Source organism: Mesoplodon bidens (genome assembly GCF_964165515.1).
Source record: "Mesoplodon bidens genome assembly, chromosome: 10".
Taxonomy (NCBI): Eukaryota; Metazoa; Chordata; class Mammalia; order Artiodactyla; family Ziphiidae; genus Mesoplodon; species Mesoplodon bidens.
In genome coordinates this window covers 58,749,066-58,770,309 of record NC_138172.1, presented here as the reverse complement: position 1 = coordinate 58,770,309, position 21,244 = coordinate 58,749,066, and the positions used below count along the sequence as shown (strand labels likewise).

At 35.8% G+C, this 21,244-nt stretch overlaps 1 protein-coding gene across 1 annotated transcript in view; it reads left to right on the top strand.

The window, feature by feature from the left end:
* The window catches only part of KHDRBS2 (KH RNA binding domain containing, signal transduction associated 2), a gene marked incomplete at its 3' end in the record, with an annotated part of 662,231 nt that extends 642,767 nt beyond the window's left edge, over positions 1-19,464 (top strand). The window contains exon 9 of the mRNA XM_081245279.1: positions 19,367-19,464. Coding sequence (XP_081101405.1) covers positions 19,367-19,464 — 98 coding nt within the window. The remainder of the gene's footprint in view (positions 1-19,366) is intronic.
* Between the last annotated feature and the right edge of the window lie 1,780 nt (positions 19,465-21,244).

Sequence of the window (21,244 nt, the reverse complement as noted above, 5' to 3'; positions counted from 1 at the left end):
ATATGGGCAAGAATTTATCAGTCATTTTTAATAATAGTGTATACAAAGTATTTATCATAGGATTAATATCGAAGTTTTATTGAGACATATTGTGATTTATTCAATTTAACTTTTAATATATATTTTTAAACTTTATTTTTAATGAAAGAAGAACTAAAGAAATTGTGCTTCTGAAGTATTTTAATATCCAGTTGTAAACTTACTTTAAGGAGAAGCTAATTTTCTGCTCTTTACTAATTCAGATTATGTTGCTTCACTGCTTGCATTGCTCATTTGAAGTTAGATGTACTTAACAGTGGTTTCAATTTTATTTTGAATCATGCACTCCTGAGTTCAACAATTTTAGGTAATACTGGAACCTCTGTTTCAGTATTTTAGAACAGGGATTTTTTTTTTTACCTCAGACCTCTCACTGCTGTGGCCTCTCCTGCTGCGGAGCACAGGCTCCGGACGTGCAGGCTCAGCCACCATGGCTCACGGGCCCAGCCGCTCCATGGCATGTGGGATCTTCCCGGACTGGGGCACGAACCCATGTCCCCTGTATCGGCAGGCAGACTCTCAACCACTGTGCCACCAGGGAAGTCCCTAGATCAGAGATTCTTAACCTTAATTATACATTTTCGAATCACCTGGTGAATTTTGAAAAAATACCAGTGTCCAGTTACCATCCCAATTCAGCTCTATCATAATCTTTGAAGATGAGAACTAGGCATCAGTTAAAAGTTCCTGGGTGGTCTTCCTGGATGCTCAGGTTGAGAATAAGTTTTAGATGGATACATGGGAGCATGCTGATAAGCGGCCTACAGTCTTAATATGAAAGGTCAAAACTGTGCCAGCCATCTGCATTCTTGAAGGCAGCACACAAGTTATGTACAGTCTACGTTTAGAACAGTGGGGATTTTATAAGTAAACATTGTGTTATAGAACCAGGCATTTTAAATTCATAAAAAAACAACTATAATTTTAAATAATGGAAAATAAAATTTAGCCCTTTTTTGAACAAACTTAGTGCCTTTTTGAACAAGTGTGCTTAAACAGTTAAATCTCAAATTTGATTTTGTCTAAAATTCACCCAATCAAAAGTCCACAAAAAATTATAATCCACATTCATTTAACAATTTTCTTGATGAGCCAATAAAACAAGTCATAGGAAAGTTCTTTCATTACTTAACTTCCTGCTGAGTTAATAATACAATCATTTTAACTGAATGGGAGGCAAAAGTTGAGTGATTTATTGTCAGAATCTTGGAATGAACTGATCATGTACAAAAAATATATTCAATATGATATAGATTTGTACTTTGAATGTACAAAAAGAATTTTTTTAATAAACACAAAGTACAGAGTACAAAATTAAAAGCTGGGAGAACATTTTCTTGCCAATATGGAAATACACCAACTAGGAAGATATATATACAGGAGCTATGCCACCTTAGTGTGTCTTCATAGAATTTCCAGAGTTTAGGGAGATTTTATGTTTATTAAAAGAGGGCATGGATTAAAAAAAAAAAGACTAAGATACATTGTTCTAAAATAAGTGTGCTACACTTCATTTATCAAATATGCCATAATTTATTGAATTATGGGAATGATTCAATGGGAACTGATATCTATGAATTGCTGAAAAACTATGCCAGTTGTTGAAAATGTAATTTTAATTATTGATGACTAATAACTGATGTATTTTTGTATTGAACAAATTACTTAACCATACTGGTACTTTATCAAACATTTAGCTCAGTTGTAAGACGTGCCAAGAAGAAGAAAAAAAAATAGATCAATCTCTCTGGTGTCTGGTCATTGTTGAAGAAGATTTCAGGGGCAGACCCATCAGTCTCGGGGGACTGAGAGACACCCGGGAGGCTTTCAACGTTTGGAAGTTCCAGCAGGGATAGGTCCAGTCATGGGCAAAGAGCTAAGATTCAGGTTGCTGAGAAGACCAGGAAGAGCAAACAAAGAGACTAGAGTGGGTGCCCAGAGTCAAGCCAAACTTCACCAGTTAAGGGCACAGTTCTCCACAAAAGTGTCCTCACTTTACACACAGACACACGTTTGGGTTACCCCAGGTCACCCTTACTTCTGACCAGCTGGCTACAAATTTGGAGGTTCCAACTACCTCCTTAGGTTTGATAATTTGCCAGAATAACCCATAGAACTAAGGAAAGTGATATACTTACAGTTAACTTTATTATAACAATAGGATAGAGAGCAAAACCAGCAAAGGGAGAGACACGTAGGGCAAGGTCTGGAAGGATCCCAAATGTGAAGTTTCAAAACCTTCAGGGCAGTGTTATCCTACTGGCAACATTGATGTATAGCAATGAAAAGTATTGCCAACCAGGGAAGATTATGCAAATCTCAGTGCCCAGAGGTTTTTTTATCATTGTTATATTATGTAGGCATGATTGATTAGATCACCTTATCTCCAGTCTCCTATCCTCCCTAGGGTGCACTGGTATCACATGGTAAAAGCCCAAACCCTGTAATCTCATAGTTGGTCTTTCTGGCATGACCAGCCTCCATCCTGAGTCATCTTGTTAGCATAAACTATCAGGTCAGATGTGGCCAGAGGTGTCCACCATGCATAACAAAGACACTCCAATTACTCTAGGAAATTCCAGAGTTTAAAGGTTACCTTGTGGTGACCAGGGACAAAGGTGGCAAAATTGTTTTCACACAGGTGTTGAGATGACGGTACCAATCTGAGAAAGCAGGCAGAGGCTTGTGGGGCAAAATCAGAGGGAGCCAGAACTGATCAAGCAGCGAGGGTAGAATTCTGCTGAATTTAAAGTCTGATTTGTATTTTTAACTCCCAAAACTTGTAGTTGGTCTGAGAATACAATCTGGGCTCATTTCCATTATCAAGCATAGAAATGACAGATGTTGTGAATGGGGGTGGGGAGTGGCATGTGTAAGGAAATCCAGAAACTACAGGTTCAGTCTCTGTCTACAAAAGTATGCCACCAAGCCCACTGTCTTTACTGAATTAAAGACGTTATTGGACTTCTTTGAGAAGAGGATCAAAAAATATTATTTTATATCATCATTCTTATTCTTCCTTCCATTATTTCTCATAAAGCCCTTACGTGCATTTCAAAAGAAAAGGTCTATGACTGAATTCTGCATGTTTTGATTGATTCAGAATTTTATTCAACAATAATTGAAGTATTGTTTTTGGCTCACGTCAGAGAAGCTTCTACATTGTGTCCAATTATCATTCACCATTGTTTTTTTGGAAATCTTTCTAACTGGGTTATTTATTTCCTTTTTATTTAGATGGGATCTTAACTCCAAAGAAAGAAGAAAGTTACATACTTAATTTAAAATATTGAGAACTTACCTTTATTTGTCTACAGCAGCAAGATATTGTACAGCAGAGTCAAGAATAAAATATAAGTTAAAATTTCAAGCTACATATACAATTTGCAAGGGATGATAATCAAGGGGTGATAATTAGAAATACAATAGTACACATAGAATCAAGTTATTATTAAATATGATAACATGTAAAATGTGCAGGGTAGGAGTTAGACTAGACAGCTTAAAAATAAATAGCATCAGCTGATTAGCTCAAGATGGTAGAGTAGCAGGATGTGAGCTCACCCTCTTCTTACAAAAACACCAAAATCACAACTAACTGCTGAACAACCATTGTCAAAAAAAATACTGGAACCTACCAAAAAATGACACCCTACATCCAAAGATAAATAAGAAGCCACAACAAGATGGTAGGAGGGGTACAATCAGGATAAAATCAAATCCCATTCCCACTGGTTGGGCAACCCAGAAACTAGAAAACAAATATACCACAGAAGTTATCCCACTGGAGTGAAAGTTCTGAGCACCACATCAGTCTTCCCAGCCTTGGGGTCCAGCAACAGGAGGAGGAGTCCCAGAGAATCTGGCTTTGAAAGCCAGTGGGGTTTGATTTCAGGACTTTCACAGGACTGGGGGAAACAGAAACTCCACTCTTGGAAGGCACACACAAAGTCTTGTGTGTACCAGGACCCAGGGGAAGAAAGCAGTGATCCCATAAGACACTGGACCAGACCTACCTGCTAGTGTTGGAAGGTGCCCTTCAGAGGTGGTGGGGTGACTATGGCTCACTACAGGGACAAAGACACTGGCAGCAACAGTTCTGGGAAGTACTCATTGGTGTCAGCACTCCTGGAGATCACCATTAACCTCACCAAACAGCCTGCATGCTCCAGTGCTGGATTCCCTCAGGCCAAACAACTACCAGGGAGGGAACACAGCCCCATGCATGAGCAGACAAGTCAATTAAAGTTTTACTGAGCAGGGCCTTGCCATCAGAGGGACAAGACCCAATTCTACCCACCCCCAGTCCCTCCTATCATGAAGCTTGCACAAGCCTCTTAATAGCCTCATCCACCAAAGGGCAGACAATAGAAGCAAGAATAAATAAAATCCTGCAGCCAGCAGAATGGAAACTACAATCAGAGAAAGTTAGAAAAAATGAAATGGCAGAGGAATATGTTCCAGATGAAGGAACAAGATAAAACCCCAGAAAAACAACTAAGTGAAGAGAAGATAGGCAAACTTCCAGAAAAAGATTTCAGAATGATGCTAGTGAAGATGATTCAGGATCTCAGAAAAAGAATGGAGGCAGGGATCGAGAAGATGCAAGAAATGTTTAATGGAGACCAAGTAGAACTAAAGAACAGACAAGCAGAGATGAACAATACAATAACTGAAATGAAAAATACACTAGAAGGAATCAATAGCAGTATAACTTAGGCAGAAGAACGGATAACTGACTAGGAAGATAGAATGGTGGATATCACTGCCATGGAACAGAATAAAGGAGAAAGAATGAAAAGAAATGAAGACAGTCTAAGAGACCTCTGGGACAACAATAAACACACTAATATTCACATTATAGGGGTCCCAGAAGGAAAAGAGAGAGAGAAAGGTCCTGAGAAAATACTTGAAGAGATAATAGCTGAAAATGTACCTAACATGGGAAAGGAAAGTGTCACTCAAGTCCAGGAAGCAGAGAGTCCCAGGTAGGGTAAATCCAAGAAGGAACATGCTGAGACACATAGCAATCAAATTGACAAAAATTAAAGACATAGAAAAGTATTAAAAGTAACAAGGGATAAATGACAAATAACATATAAGGGAACTCCCATGAGGTTATTGGCTGATTTCTCAGCAGAAACTCTGCAGACAAGAAGGGAGTGGGGTGATATATTTAAAGTGATGAAAGGGAAGAATCTATAACCAAGAATACTCTAGCCAGCAAGGCTCTAATTCAAATTTGATGGCAAAATCAAAAGCTCCACAGATAAGCAAAAGCTAAGAGAATTCAGCACTACCAGACCAGCATTGCAACAAATGCTAAAGGAAATTCTCTAGGTGGGAAAGAGACCAGCAACTTTAAAAAACTTTGTACATATATAGGCTGCTATGTCAAAACCTAATGGGAACAGCAAACCCCAAAACTACAATAGATACACACATACAAATAAAAAGTAACCCAAACACAACAATAAAGATGGTCATCAAACCACAAGAGAGGAGAGGAAGTAAAGAAAAAGACCTACATAAACAAACCCAAAACAATTAAAATGGCAATAGGAACATACATATTGACAATTACCTTAAATATAAATGGATTAAATTCTTCAACCAAAAGACAAAGACTGGCTGAATGGATACAAAAATAAGACATGTGTATATGCTGTCTACAAGAGACCCAACTTCAGGCCTAGGGACACATACAAACTGAAAGTGAGGGGATGAAAAGATGTATACCATGCAAATAGAAATCTAAAGAAAGCTGGACTAGCAATACTCATATCAGGCAAAATAGGCTTTAAAATAAAAACTGTTATAAGAGACAAAGAAGGACACTACATAATGATCAAGGATCAATGCAAGAAGAAGATATAACAATTATAAATATTTATGCACCCAACATAAGAGCATCTCAATATATAACACAAATACTAACAGCCATAAAAGGAGAAATTGAGGGCCTCCCTGGTGGCGCAGTGGTTGAGAGTCCGCCTGCCGATGCAGGGGATACGGGTTCGTGCCCCGGTCTGGGAGGATCCCATATGCCGCGGAGCGGCTGGGCCTGTGAGCCGTGGCCGCTGGGCCTGCGCGTCCGGAGCCTGTGCTCCGCAACGGGAGAGGCCACAACAGTGAGAGGCCCGCATACCACAAAAAGAAAAAAAAAAAAAAAAAAAAGGAGAAATTGACAGTAACACAGTAATAGTGGGGGACTTTAACACCCAACTTACAACAATGGACAGATTATCCAGACAGAAAGTCAATAGGAAGTACAGACCTTAAATGACACATTAGACCAGATGGACTTAATTTATAAAGTATTCCACCCAAAAGCAGCAGAATACACATTCATCTCACATGCACATGGAACATTCTCCAGGACTGACAACATGCTGGGTCACAAAGCAAGCCTTGGTAAATTTAAGAAAATTGAAATCATATCATGCAACTTTTCTGACCACAATGCTATAAGATTAGAAATAAGCTACAAGTAAATAATGTAAAAATCACAAGCATGTGGAGGTTAAACAATATGCTATTAAATAACAATGTATCACTGAAGAAATCAAAGAGGAAATCAAAAAATACCTGGCGACAAATGAAAATGAAAGTACAATAATCCAAAGCCTATGGGATGCAGCAAAAGCAGTTCTAAGAGGGAAGTATATAGCAATAAAATCTTACCTCAGGATAGAAGAAAAATCTCAAATAAACAACCTAAACTTACACCTAAAGCAACTAGAGAAAGAACAAACAAAAACTAAAGTTAGTAGAAGGAAAGAAATCATAAAGATCAGAGCAGAAATAAATTGAGGTGAAGAAAACAGTAACAAAGATCAGTGAAACTAAAAGCTGGTTCTTTGAAAAGGTAAAGAAAATTGATAAACTTATAGCTAGACTCATCAAGAAAAAAAGGGAGAGGACTCAAATCAATAAAATTAGAAATGAATAAAGAGAAGTTACTACAGACACCACAGAAATACAAGGGATTATAAGAGAATACTATGAGCAACTGTATGCCAATAAAACAGACAACCTGGAAGAAATGGACAGATTCTTAGAAAGGTACAATCTCCCAAGACTGAACCAGGAAGAAAGAGAATATATGAACAGACAATTCACAAGCATTGAAATTGAAGCTGTGATTTTAAAACTCCCAACAAACAAAAGTCCAGGACCAGATGGCTTCACAGGGGAATTCTATCAAACTTTTAGAGAAGAGTTAACACCCATCCTTCTGAAACTGTTCCAAAAATTTGCAGAGGAAGGAAAACTCCCAAACTCATTCTATGAGCCACTTTACCCTGATACCAAAGCCAGACAAAGGTACCACAAAAAAAAGAAAATTACATGCCAATATCACTGATGAACATACACACAAAAATCCTCAACAAAATACTAACAATCTGAATCCAACAATACATTAAAAGGGTCATACACCATGGTCAAATGGGATTTATCTCAGTGATGCAAGAATTTTACAATAACCAGAAATCAGTGTGATACACCATATCAACAAATCAAAGAATAAAAATCATATGATCATCTTAATACATGCAAAAAAAGCTTTTGACAAAATTCAACACGCATGTATGATAAAAACTCTCCAGAAAGTGGACATAGAGGGGACCTACCTCGATGTAATAAAGGTCACATATGACAAACCTACAGCTAGCATGATACTTAACAGTGAAAATCTGAAAACATTTCCTCCAAGATCAGGAACAAGACAAAGATGTCCACTCTCACCACTTTTATTCAACATAGTTTTGGTAGTCCTGGCCCTGGAAATCAGAGAAGAAAAAGAAATAAAGAGAATCCAAATTGGAAAAGAAGTAAAACTGTCACTGTTTGCAGATGACATGATCCGATGAATAGAAAATCCTAAAGATGCTACCAGTAAACTACTAGAGCTCATCAATGAATTTGATAATGTTGCAGGATATAAAATTAATATGCAAAAATATGTTGCATTTCTGTACAAAGCAATAAAAGATCAGAAAGAGAAATTCAAGAAACAATTATTTTGTTTGTTTCAATAGGAAACAAAAGAATGACATCAAAAAGAATAAAATACCTAGGAGTAAACTTGCCTAAGGAGACAGAAGATCTGTACTCCAAAAACTATAAGACACTGATGAAAGAAATCAAAGATGGCACAAACAGATGGAAAGATACACAATGTTTTTGGATTGGAAGAATCAATATTGTTAAAATGACTATTCGATCCAAGGCAGTCTACAGGTTCAATGCAATCCATATCAAATTACCGATGACATTTTTTCACAGAACTAGAACAAAATATCTTAAAATTTGTATGGAGACACAAAAGACCCTGAATAGCCAAAGCAATCTTGAGAAAGAAAAATGGAGCTGCATGAATATGGTTCCCTGACTTCAGACTACACTAGAAAGCTATAGTCATCAAAACAGTATGATACTGGCACAAAAATGGAAAAGGACAGAAAGCCCAGAAATAAACCCTTGCCCTATGGTAAATTAATCTACAATAAAGGAAGCAAGACTATACAATGGAGGAAAGACAGTCTCTTCAATAAATGGTGCTGGGAGAACTGGACAGCTGTACGTAAAATATGAAATTAGAACAGTCTTTAACACCATACACAAAAATAAACTCAAAATGGATTAAAGACCTAAATGTGAGACAAGATACTGTAAAACTCTTAGAGGAAAACATTGGAGAAACACTCTCTGACATAAATCGCAGCAAATCTTTTTTGATCTGTCTCCCAGAGTAATGGAAATAAAAACAAAAATAAACAAATGGGACCTAAGTAAACTCAAAAGCTTTTGCACAGCAAAGGAAACCATAAACAAAACGAAAAGACAACCCACAGAATGGGAGAAAATATTTGCAAATGATGTGACCGACAAGGGATTAGTCTCCAAAATTTACAAACAGCCCATGCAGCTTAATATCATAAAAACAAACAACTCAATTAAAAACGGGCAGAAGACCTAAATAGACATTTCTCCAAAGAAGACATACAGAGGGCCTAGAGGAAAATGAAAAGATGTTCAATATCACTAATTATTAGAGAAATGCAAATCAAAACTGCAATGAGTTGTCACCTCACCCCAGCAGAATGGCTATCATCAAAAGATCCACAAACAACAAATGCTGGAGAGGGTGTGGAGAGAAGGGGACCCTCCTACACTGTTGGTGGGAATGTAAATTGGTGTGGCCACTATGGAAAATAGTATGGAGGTTCCTTAAGAAACTAAAATACAATTACCATAAGACCCTGCAATCCCACTCCTGGGCATGTATCCAGAGGAAAACATGGTCTGAAAGGATATATGCACCCCAATGTTCACTGCAGCACTCTTTACAATAGACAAGACATGGAAGCAACTTAAATATCCATCAACAGAGAAATGGATAAAGAAGATGTGGTACATATATTCAATGGAATATTAATCAGCCATTAAAAACAATGACATAATGCCATTTGCAGCAACATGGATGGACCTAGAGATTGTCACATTGAATGAAGTAAGTCCAGCAGAGAAACAGAAATATTGTATGATATCACTTATATGCAGAATCTAAAAAAATGTTAAAAATGATTTTTTTACAAAATAGAAATAGACTCATAGAATTAGATAGTGAACTTATGGTTACCAGAGGGATGGGTGATGGGGAGGGATAGTTAGGAAGTTTGGGATTAATATGTACACTTTGCTATATTTTAAATGGATGACCAATAAGGACCTACTGTATAGCAAAGAGCACTCTGCTCAATATTATGTAGCAACCTAAATGGGAAAAGAATTTGAAAAATAATAGATATATGTATACATTTAACTGAATCACTTTGCTGTACACCTGAAACTAACACAATATTGTAAATCAACTATATTCCAATATAAAATAAAAAGTAAAAAAATAAATTAAAAAATAAAATAAAAATAAATAGCACCACCACCAAAGAGAGGAGTGTTATACTAATCACAGCATATTTAAATTACAGTGTGAGTCTTATTTCAAATCGTTGTGGCCTCACCTGAGAACATACAAGCTTGTAAAAAACACTCATTGCATGTTAAACTACTTGGAATGCTTTCTTGGCACAGCCTTAAATTTGTTGGGCATTTTTTTAACCCTCCTGGAGCTTACAGAATAGCAGTAGTTCAAATAACTTAATCTTAGTCACAGAAGATAAAATTGCAAAACCACACTGTTATTTGGAAATTAAGTATATACATGAAGTAAGTTTGTGGGTACTAAACAAGGGAATATATAAAAATGCAGTAAAGTCAAGAAAAATGGCCCCAGGATTTCCATACCTAGAGTGAAAAAAGAAACTGGAAGAGGATTTAATTCTCATATTATAAAAACCAGCCATGGCCACAGACACACATTCCATTGTGCTGAATTTAAGTTAATAGAGAAATATCAAGCATGAACTATTGGGCCACAAAAGTATTTCAGAATTTTTTCTCAAAGTTTCTACAATGTTCCTCATTATAGATTATTCATATATTTATCAACTGTCTTTCTGAATTTACCCATTTATATTTTCAATATGTACCACATTTTAAACATTCATATTTGTTGTTTATGTTAAGTTTGGACTTTGGAGATAGATTTTATTTGTATCATGGTCCATATAGCCAATTGGAAATGCATACTTTCAAAAGCCACTTAGGGACTTCACCTAAGAACATCTTCAAGGACTAAAATGGATCTCACCACTTCTGAGGAAAATTTTTGTATTTAGGACAAGTTCCCCAGTAACCAAGAGAAGCACTTCAAAAGTCCCAATGACCCAACCCATCTCTGGTTTGTGGGAGCACTACCAGAAATCATCATCATTCTTAAAATGAATCAAAATAGTGAGTGATCAAAAAATCTAATCCATAAGCATTTATTCATTGTTAGGGAAAATGTAAGCTTTTTCTCAGTATATTAAACAAAGTAAAATCATTAATTTGCCAAAATTTAACAGGTATCTAAAGTTTGGGTCTTTTGTACTTGAAACCTTAAACTGGTTTGTTTTACTGGTTCCTTCTCCTAATTGGTCCAATTCCATGCAAAAATAAGATGATCTTCCTTTTGAGAAAAATGTTTTAAAGTCTTAAATTTATCAGCAACTTTACTTGTATTTTGAAACACAAGAATTTTTTTTCAATAAACAACATAGAATACTTGTACTTTAGATGATCACCAGTGTCATCAACTCTAATTGTCTAAAATGAAGTCAAGGTTCAGACCATGTTAGGCCTTGTGTGGAATTCCTTGTTAAAACATTTGGACTTGATCTTGAGTATGCTACAACAGCAAGTGAACAGGCCTAATCAATTGTATTTGGACAAGTTCCTCTCTCAAGAAGGTGGAGAAGAGTAGGGAATGCATACATAAACACACATGTATATACACACACACAGTGGGGAATATATATATACTCATATATGCATATGTACAATAGAACACATATACATTATGGCATATATATATATATACATATATACATACATATATATGTATATATGCTTAAAATCATGGAAAAACACAAAAGATAACAAGGTAGCTGAGTATTCTGGGCAAAGAGGATAATGGCTTGCCCTGGAATAGGATTAGTGGAGATAGGAAGAAATGAGTGAGTGAAACACATATTAAGGAAGAAAAGAAAAAGCTTGATCATTGCTTAGATCTACTGAGCAAAATTGAGAAGATGCCAAGGGTTTTTGATGTATAACTAGGTAAGTTGTAGGTAATAGCATTATTCACTGAAATAGGAAACTTAGAGTATTAAGTAGCATGGAGAAAAAGATGTTTAATTTTGAAAAAGTTGAGTTTGAGACACTTGAGATGTCCCACAGGCATTTAGATATGCATGTCAGAAGCTCAGAATGGTTTCTGACAATTAAAATGTGCCATCAGTATGTAGATGAAGAGACTTGCTGACTTGCCAAAGGGGTCTTTCAACAAGAAAGAGGCAGAACTAGAACTCAAAAGCATGCCTGGCTATAGGACTCATGGGACTTCCATTCAAACTGAAGGGATCCATCTGAGGGAGGTCTATGGCTTCTTTTTGGGAACAAAATGAAGATGTAAAATATTTAAATTTAATTAATTTATTCAATAAGTAATTACTGAGTACCTGTCATGTGTGTCTTAAAACTCCAGAGATGGGAATGGAGTACAGTCCTTTATTATTCTCTAAATGGGTTATCTCAAGTGTTACTTGTTTCTAACAGGGAATGTCTAATTAAAAATTCATGACAGTGATAATAGCTGTAATTGCTTCCCAGATGCTGCCTGAATTTCCAGAAAACATAAATGATAGAGAACTGAAATTTCACTCTTCTTAGAACATAACTCATTATGTTCATCTCTGAAAAGAAATGTTGATCGTCCATATTTCTCCTTCAGTACTATTCTGTTTTACCCTTTGCATTTTAAAACAATAAACTCTGCAATTACATATAGTGACAATACAAATTGTGTGGATGAAATTGTTGAACCATTAGGTTCTAATATTCCATTAATATCTAAAAATGCTCAGAGCGGATCAGTTAACCCTGCCTTCCACTTTAAACACCTATATTTGCACCTTAGCAAATTCACTTCAAGCAGCCTACATTTTTGTTAACAAAATTAAAGCTACAACCTCCTCATTTAGCTAATCAATTGTTTGTTGTTGGAATCACCAATTATTATTTTTTTAAAAGATTTAATTTTATTTATTTTTGGCTGTGTGGGTCTTCGTTTTGGTGCTTGGGCTTCTCCTTATGGTGGCTTCTCTTGTGAAGCACTGGTTCTAGGCACACAGGCTCAGTAGTTGTGGTGCACAGGCTTAGTATCTCTGTGGCACGTGGGATATTCCAGGACCAGGGATTGAACCCATGTCCCCTGCATTGGTAAGCAGATTCTTATCCACTGCCCCACCAGAGAAGTCCTGGAATCACCAATTATTATATAATCAGAAGGGAGTAAAATAAATTGTCTTATTTTCTAGCCAAGAAAAGAAAAGGAAAAAGAGAGTGAAAATCAGCAGCTTCTTTCAGATGAAAAGGGTAGTAGAAAGATGATGAGACAATTACAAATAAAAATTCTGAGCTTTCCCAGCAACTAAACTTTCTAAGCTATAGTTTTCTCATCTTTAAAAGGAAGACAACATTAGCACCCATCTTGGGTGCTTCATTTTTTTGTAGGATAGGTATTTTAAAATTAAAGAAAATGGACATTGTTATTTTAGTGAGTTACAACGGCAACTACAAAACATCTAACCTCACATATTCTCTTTGGGAATAAATAACCATAAAGCAACATGTACTTAAATATTTGAAATATGCTTTTAAATAGAAAGATATTCCTCTAAGAAATGAGAAACCTAACTGAGCCCAACAAACTGAGTGGCTCAGAGACAGTGTGAACTTTAATCAACTTGTTTTAATGCTCTTAAATGATTAAAACCAAAGACACTAGTGACTTGTATTAGTAGAGATTAATTTAGATTTCTTACATTAGTTGTGTTTTTTGCAAATTGGTTTACAGTATATCAAACATAAATAGCAAGATCTGTCCTTTTTTGTTATAGTGTGATTAAAAAAAAATTTTTTTTGAGATTATTTTCCAGATCTCAGAAATATAAATAACTAGCTATCTAGGTCTAGCTAAGTGTGAGAATAAGAGCTATGTCCTTGGTAATCTTTATGACACCCTATATCCTTTCTGAACTATTCTCTAAAGTTAGTTTATTTTGAAGGTGGCATGTTAAACCTACTTCCAGAGAGATAGATAAGCATTAAAAGTTTACTTTCCAGATAAATAATGCCGACTTTTCATAAATTGGTGCCTTGTTTTAGTGCTTCATTTTTTGCCCCCCAACAACCTCAATATTTATAGTATCTCTGGAGCACTCAGAGAACACCATTTTGCAAATTTAAAAATCATCAAGATTTTTCTTTCCCACACTGAATGCTCCCCAAAGTACCTAGTCCCATGGCAGGAATGAGAGAACATTGAGATACAAATGCCACTTAATAGTTCTGATTCTGCTGAGAACAGAGTATTTGAGATGTAATAGCTTTTTAAGTCACTAGAGTAACATTTAATGCACAAGAAGAGTTACCTGGGTAATTTACACCCCTTTATCAAAGTAAAATCTTCCTCAATGATGCTTATTAGCATGTAATGGAGATTACACGCTATGCATTCCATAAAACTTGAATCAACTGGGTAAAAAACAGTCTGAGTTTAAAAAACCAGAGATGGGATAATGTTTTAAAAGAAATATTGATATATTTCAAATATATAAAACACTATAACCTAATTCTAACAATGTGTTTCTGAATGAGTCCTGTTTCACTTATTTTGCATAATTCATTTTTAAATTCCTTTTTAGTTAATAACATAATTTATTTATATATAGCTTACAAGTATTTATGGTGTCCTTACTACTTCTTTGTCTCTGTAGAAAGTCTTTCCTTTCATAGATCTTAGAATCCAGTTTAAAAAAACAGGCCAGATGATACAAAATAATTAATACAGGAAAGTTTTTAAAGAATGTGAGTTCTCTTAAATAAGTTAAACAGTACCTGAATTCTTAGTTATGCCATATATTTGCTCAGAAAATTACTTCTTTGAAATGATTCAGTGTTAGAGTTCTATCCAAGTTCAATAGAATGATGGAAGTTAGTAGCTCCCTTCTTTACGCTTTCCTCAGCATTTTCTTCAAATATCAATTACAATTGTGCTGTAATCTATGACATTTCATGTTAGTGTTGTCCTGTGATCTCCTTAAGGCTCCTTAAACTATCTTCAAGTGCAGGGTTTAATACAAGGACTGGCATATAGGAGATCTTTAGTGAAGAAAAAACAAGAAAATGTTATCTAATGGATGCTTTATTTGACCCCTTTCCTTCCTATTCATATACCATATGGTACATTAAAATCTGGATTGGGAAACCCAGAAATGGAAATTCAATCAAGTCAGTTGAACTCTATTTTTCATATCTTCATTTGCTTTTTCCTGATCCACAATTCTGTAAACCATTTCAGGAATTTCCAACTCGACAGACAGTTATTTTGCACCTTCTCTAAGGAATAATGCATTTATTTGCTCTGTTTACATGCATAGACTACCTAGTGCCTCTCAGATGACAATCATCCTGATACTGAGAGAATCTTACTTCCTTTATCATTTTCCAAAAGTAAAAAGAAAGATCTCTAAACCTTATTGTTTGTAATGATTGTTTAAATGACGCCCTTCATGGGAATAGAAACACTTGGCCAGGACTCCAAAATTTGTATGAAGTCCCAAAACATTTAAATCCACTTTATCTGCTGAATAGTCAAAGCCTAAGAAAACAGATAAATTCTAAGTCCATTCCCGGGCCTTTATAACTTCACATTTTAGAGAATTCCCATTATCAAGACTTTATAATGATTTGTCTATTCCTATGTGCAAGGTTCCATGATGGACTCAAGTTAGAATCCCTCTGGATTTCTAAGAATCACTTTTATCTCTGAAGTAATCCAAAAGCTTCTGGTGAGCAGTGAGGATATTGGCTCACCACACAAGCTCAATGACACACTATATGATTCATGACGAAGGAAAAACATTTGAGTCAGTGCTCTCCAGTCCAAACACAAACACCATAACTTCACTGAGAGAAGCTGGCTTGTATTGTAATGTGGTGACTAAATGTGTGTCTAAATATAAACATTATGATATTAGGAAAAATATAGACCAAGGAAATTTGGCACAAATAGAAATAATATTTACCTGATCTCAATTATTATTGAGAACATGTAAACAATGGGCCCAAGATCTGAATTAAGTGAAATTAATCCTTGATTTCCTCTGCTAATGGTAAGGAATCTTAGAAAATCTAAAACTTACTTTGCCTGTTTAGGAATTCATTTTAGCTGCCTTTCTGGTTACTACTGAAGCTGAATCCACCCTCTGTACCCCGACACCAAATTAAATCTCAGAGACAGAGTTTTGGGTGAAGTAGAAAAGAACAGTTTTATCACTTTGCCAGGCAAAGGGAGCAACAGCTGGCTGATGCCCTCAAAACTGTGTGTACCAACTTGGAGAGGGTAATGAGAAGTTTTATAGTAATGGCTCCAAGAAGGAGTGATCAGCTTGTGGACATACTTCTGATTGGTTGGTGGTGAGGTAAGTAGGAGTCAACATCATCAACCTCCAGGTTCCAACTGGTCTGGGGTCTATGTGTTTGTGGGCAGCATACCATCTTTAACCATTAACTTCTTCCACCTAGTGGGGGTTTCAGTATCTGCAAAACAGCTCAAAGATATTTCTGTGTGTATCCCTCGATGGGGAACTAGGACCTTGCCCCAAAGCTGCACTATCGTTTCTCTTGACTATTTCACTCTTGTCTCTGCATCCTCTCCCTTCCCTAATTAACAACTGCCTGAATCTGCCCTTTGGAACTCAGTGAAGGCCATGGAGGCTGAATGAAGCCTATTTCTTGTAGTCAAACAAATGGGGGACACAAGTGCACAGGAACCCCACAGGGCCCTGCTCAGTATCACTATTATGCTGGCCTAATAGTATTTCCCATTTTCCTAGCCTTCAGCAAGGAGGAAAGAGCATAGTGTTAATTCACATACCAATAGAGAATTGTGAAAGAGCATATTTTTGTGCAATGAAAAACGTTTTTAACACTTTTTGTAATAGGACTCCGTTATGATTGTTTCATTGAATCTAATAATGAAATAATTTGGATACTTAGCTAACTAACCCTCGTGAGTAAGAAGTCTGACTTTATAACAAGTATATAAGATTCCTATTTATAGAACTTTAAAAATTAATGTTGAATTTCTTCAGCTCAACTGTTAGTGTTTTTAAGGTTGTCATTGGAAGCTCTTTATGCCTCCTAGTTCCCACATTTAGTGGATTATGTGATCTGCTATGCACTGCATATTTTTCCAGGTGCTGGGGATACAGCAGTTAACAGTGTCATTCCCCATTTTAATGTTGGTCAACAGTTAAAAAATGTAAGGTTTTAGTCCATCAATTTGCTGCCCTGGAGTTTTAGATAAAGTCAAATAAAACCAAGTCAGTGAGTTTTCGTTAAACACATTTGCTGTGGCAAGTCCCCAAGATTATGCCAGTTTAAAAGTTCCGACAAATCTGGGAGTAGATGTGACAGGTATGGCTGTCGCTCTGCCTGCTGTTGTTTCACTGTTTTGCAGGAACATTCAGCATCTAAGAAACAATCCAGGACTTCCATCCCCTGGGAAAACTTGAAACCTATATTATTGCAGCTCCTAAAGCCCATAGATTACAACCCAGGGATCTTTAACACTCTAGAACAAATGAAGCAAAAAGTGGTGCATTCCCTTTGCTAAAAATAAGTAATAAAACGGGGTAGATTTTACCTCCAAGAGAATGAGGGCACTGACATATTCTTGATTATTCATAGACAAAGTGTAAAATTCATATTATATAAGGCTGACAAGGCACTTTCTAGCTTGCAAACAAGATCCGTTTTCCCTTCCAGTACATCAAAGAAACTTTTCTTTATTTCCAGTCAAGTACATACATAAAATTCTTCTCCAAAATGTCTCTGTTGAGAAAGACTAGCAGCTTAGGAGTAAATTGCTGTCTTCAAGAGATCACATGAAAAAGACCAACATCTACAATCTCCCACCAAAAAAGACAACATGATCTAGAGCGGGTCCTGTAAACCTTTCTTGTAAAAGCCCAGAGTGTAAATACTTTAGGCTTTGCAGGCAGTATGGTCTTTGTTACAATTACTCAAGTCTTCCTTTATAGAGTGAAGGCAGCCACATACAATATGTTAATAAGTAAGCATACCTGTATTCCAGTAAAACTTCATTTACAAAAACAGGCGGCTGGCCAAATTTGGCTCAAAGGCCTTAGTTTGCCAACCCCTGGTCTAAGTAGATCTGTATTCTGACTGAAGGTAACACTTCTCATATTTATTTAGGATCTCACTTCTATTTTGTGTCCTATCATATATTGAAATAATCATAAGCATGTACCTTAAATAGTGAAAGAGATGTAATTTTTCATTTATCATCAGATATCATTTGTAATAAAGGTATCCTGATGAAGGATATCCTCAGAAACCTAATGTTCACCCCTTTAATGCTATTTTCCCCTATATTGATCCAACTTTTGTTTATTGTTCTATATTATAGATCATTATCCCTTTCCTTATAGTATAGTAAGTACAATTTAAATTTTTCTTATTGTTTTTGCTAAAAACATTCTTAGAGGCTCTTGAGCTATCCAGGGGCATATGCCTTACATCAGTGGCCTCAATCTACAGTGATTTTACAGTTATTTCCATTACCACCACCTTGTATATCAGCTTTCAATGTCAGTGTGTCTATTTCTAGTAATCCCTTTTCTTATATCCATACTTCCTCCCTCCATAGCCCAATGCATAAAATCTGCTTTCTAATGAAGAACTGAATTCTTTCTGATTGAAAGACCCAGATAACCTAGTTTCTGGAACCACTGAAGTCACCATAAACCCCTTGGCCCTTTGAAGGAGCACTACATTTCCCTTCTGCGTACATAGACTTTAAAAAAGCTATTTTTCCACAACATTCAAAAGGTTGGCTGTTTGTTTCTTGTCTGTTGGCCAGGTCCCAGAGCACTGAGGTTACTGGAAGTCAAATTAACAGGTAAATGAGGAATCTTCCTAGTGTACGAATACCTCTTTATTTTCCAACTTGTTTTTCGAAAAACTGATAGAAGATTTTTCTTTACTGATTTTGCTACTGAAAATTTACTCCATATCATCTTCTCTCTCACTGACTTGGATAGTTTAGCACAGTGAACCTCAACGCTGGACCCTGAGTCATCTAGGGAAGCACTGACAAAATACCAAACCCTAGGTCTCAACCTGTAGAGTTTCTAATCATTTGGTTTGGGAGATAGAGAATAGGCATTAGTCATTTTTGGTTTGGTTTGGTTTGGCTTCAAGACTCCCAGGTGATTCCTATGTTAATCAAGGGCTAAGAACCACAGGTTTCCTATATCCAGTTTCTTTTAGGAGTCTGTGCAAAGGATTAGGGAGGGGCGGTTTACCTTGATGCCCCTCTTTCTAATTAACACATAATAAATGGACTTTAACTTTCTCTTCTTTGAAAAATGCCCTGCAAGTTTAATTCCAAGTGGCTGTATTTCAAAATATATACTTTTTTGTATGATCTTACCATATGGAAAATGTAGTAAGTCTAGAGCCCTCAGTGTTAAGATCCTTTATTCTCGTTTCGGCTATTGCATCTTAAACAACTGTTTTTGATAACTGTGAAGCCAAGTGAATGCTACTGTCTTTCTCTTGTTCTTAGCACCAGAAGAATGGGCCATGACCCGCTCCAGCCTGAAGGCACCACCACCAAGGTCAGCCCGAGGGGGATACAGGGAGCACCCCTATAGTAGATACTGAGGGCTCTCCTCGTCTGTGACCTCACCTCAAAGACAATTCATAACCTGTGGTCTCCACATAAACAGCAACATGACAAGTAATAGTCCTTTTTTTTGTTCCTATTCTAGGGATAACTGCTCATGATTGCTCCCATATATTTCTTGTATTTCCCTGATACTGTTGGCGTGACACTGACACTAGTATTATTTTATAAAACAGACTAAAAAAAAGCATTGGCAAGCATTGTCTATAAACGATTCAGTAGGATGATATTCTCTTGGTTGTTTTCATTGTGTGTGTAATCTTTTTTTTTCTCTCTCTTTTTTTTAAAGAAAGAGCATGAATCTGTTAACAGATTTTGAGTCTCAATCAACTAGCAAAAACTTTGTTTAGGGTTGCTAAAAAACTGTAACACGATATTTGAACTAGCTATAATAAAGTTATAGATAAGATGTTTTAACCTGTCTTTTAATATCTGTTAGTTAGATGAAGCTGTTTGATATTAAGTTTGTAAATTTAATTTTAAATGCTGTTTTAATGGGGTTGAAAACAAGTAGCTACTGTATGTATGTAGCTAACTGAATTTGTTTAGTGTTTTAACCTGTATTTGTTAAAAAAGAAAAAAAACACACACACATAAAGTTCCATGTGTAAGCTTCTCTAAATAGGAAACCACACTTTGTCAAATATGTTTGCCATAATTTGTCAATAAAGCTGAAAACTTTTGTAAAAACTAAATTTGGAATTACTTGTTTTCTAGCTTTAAATGCCTGCTTTATTTTTTTTTTCAAGAGATGCCTAAAATGTTTTCTATTTAAAAATTACAAAAATGAACCCAAGCCTGTTTTAAGATATTTGTGTAATACTTTAAAAGTGTATTAATAACTTATGGTTGTTAAATAATTTAAAAGTTAACAAACTAAACTGTTACATGAATCATGGTTAGTAAACACTAATGTATAACATGTTAATGGGAAAAAATGGATTTAGAATAATAAATGGATTTTAAACTATCCTCTAAGCTTTATCTTGCTAAACACAAATTCTGGTTGACTTGTTTGCATTAGCATGTCTCCCGTGAGAAAGAGTAATGGAGTATAAAGAGGTAAGATTACCACTTACCACTGTCTAAATGCCTAGTTCTTCAACCTTTGAGTTTCCCGCACATTAAATATCCCATCCAACATGTAAGCATTGTGTAGATTCACTTTATTTTCACTCAAAGGAGTGTGTGGACTTCATTTGCGTAGTTTATAACAATTTGTTTTGACAAACAAATCATCAGTGTCACTGGCCAGTTGTTGCTATTCAACCTCAAAAACTTTATTTGTAATTTTCAGTGCTAAATATCACCGCCCTTGAAGGCAGTTTAGAGAGCTGATAATTCTTTTGAGACTATCAGACTTGATGGCTGATGATTGTTAAGGAAATATGTCGCAGGACTCAAAGGATGACTAAACGTTAAACAGGTAACACTAATAGTAACTCTGTAATTTTGCCTATGCAACAGTAATGTTAACTATTCTCAGTTATTAAGTTCCTGATAGTTAAAAAAGTAAACCTACAAAACCATAACAAATAGGTCTATAGGTTATTAAAACAACTAATTAAGATTAACTAGAGGCACCAAAATTATTTTACAATATATAACCCTCAAGGTAATAAACAGAACTAAAATTAGCAATAATAGTAATGCAATTCTTGCTAACATCAAACGTAAGCTAAATTTTGATGGAAAAAAGAAAGTGAAAGACTCGATGGTAGGGATGAATGCCAAACCTGTTCATCTTTTAAATACAGT